This window comes from Priapulus caudatus, unplaced genomic scaffold (genome assembly GCF_000485595.1).
Source record: "Priapulus caudatus unplaced genomic scaffold, Priapulus_caudatus-5.0.1 Scaffold14474, whole genome shotgun sequence".
Taxonomy (NCBI): Eukaryota; Metazoa; Priapulida; class Priapulimorpha; order Priapulimorphida; family Priapulidae; genus Priapulus; species Priapulus caudatus.
The window spans coordinates 1-918 of record NW_014591535.1 but is presented as its reverse complement, the minus strand read 5'-3'; the positions used below and the strand labels follow the sequence as shown (position 1 = coordinate 918).

At 37.3% G+C, this 918-nt stretch overlaps 1 protein-coding gene across 1 annotated transcript; it reads left to right on the top strand.

Moving 5' to 3' along the window:
* Positions 1-511: 511 nt before the first annotated feature.
* On the top strand, positions 512-858 carry LOC106820484 (DNA mismatch repair protein MutL-like; the record flags this gene model as incomplete). The annotated part of the gene is made up of 1 exon (XM_014824995.1): positions 512-858. A coding segment is annotated over exon 1 (347 nt), but the record flags the coding sequence as incomplete, so codon positions are not given.
* Between the last annotated feature and the right edge of the window lie 60 nt (positions 859-918).

Sequence of the window (918 nt, the reverse complement as noted above, 5' to 3'; positions counted from 1 at the left end):
CATTTTTTGTTTAAGGGTACAAACAATTAATAGAGATGCCCTTAAATTTAATCTTTTATAGCGCCACCCTATCAATTGAATTATTGCTTCTATGAAATCAATAATTATGTAGGAAAACCAGCAATATTATTCGGGGTTACTCAGTTATAAGGAGTTTAAAAGTTAAATAATCAGAGGGAAAATTAAAAGCGGAAGGTTTTGCTTGCAAAAAACTAGAAAAGTATGTCTAAGTGAGCGTTTAATTAGATGATAGGGATATCAATTTGTAACATGTAAACCCATACCAAAATTTTTTTGATATATGCGCACTTAGTGACTACACATTAATCCCGTTTCTCTTTGTTGCTGAACGTAGTTGCAGTGCGCAGCAGTTGTGTTAAATCCACTACTATGAGATAAACTAGCCCTATTTAGTGGCCTGCGTTTTTGGCGCATGAAAGAAACCTTAATCTATTTAATATTTCTACTTAGTTAGCTTATGTCGATACAAAGTACATCACGAATTCAGTCAATGCCCGTGCAGTTGGTTAATCAGATTGCTGCAGGAGAGGTTGTTGAACGCCCTGCATCTGTGGTTAAAGAGTTGCTGGAAAATAGCTTGGATGCTGGCGCGACCAAAATAAGTATCGATATCGAACAAGGCGGTACAAAACTTATACGCATTACTGATAATGGTAATGGCATCCATAAGGATGATTTGGTTCTATCCTTATCTCCACATGCGACCAGTAAAATTCGTAGTATTGATGATTTAGAAGAAGTAACTAGTTTAGGTTTCCGTGGTGAGGCTTTGCCTAGTATTGCTTCTGTGAGTCATTTACAACTAACCTCCTGTTGGCAAGATAGTGATGATACTTGGCAAGTAACAATGAATAATAGCCAGGCTAGCGATATTGCACCGGCAGCAAAGAGACAAGG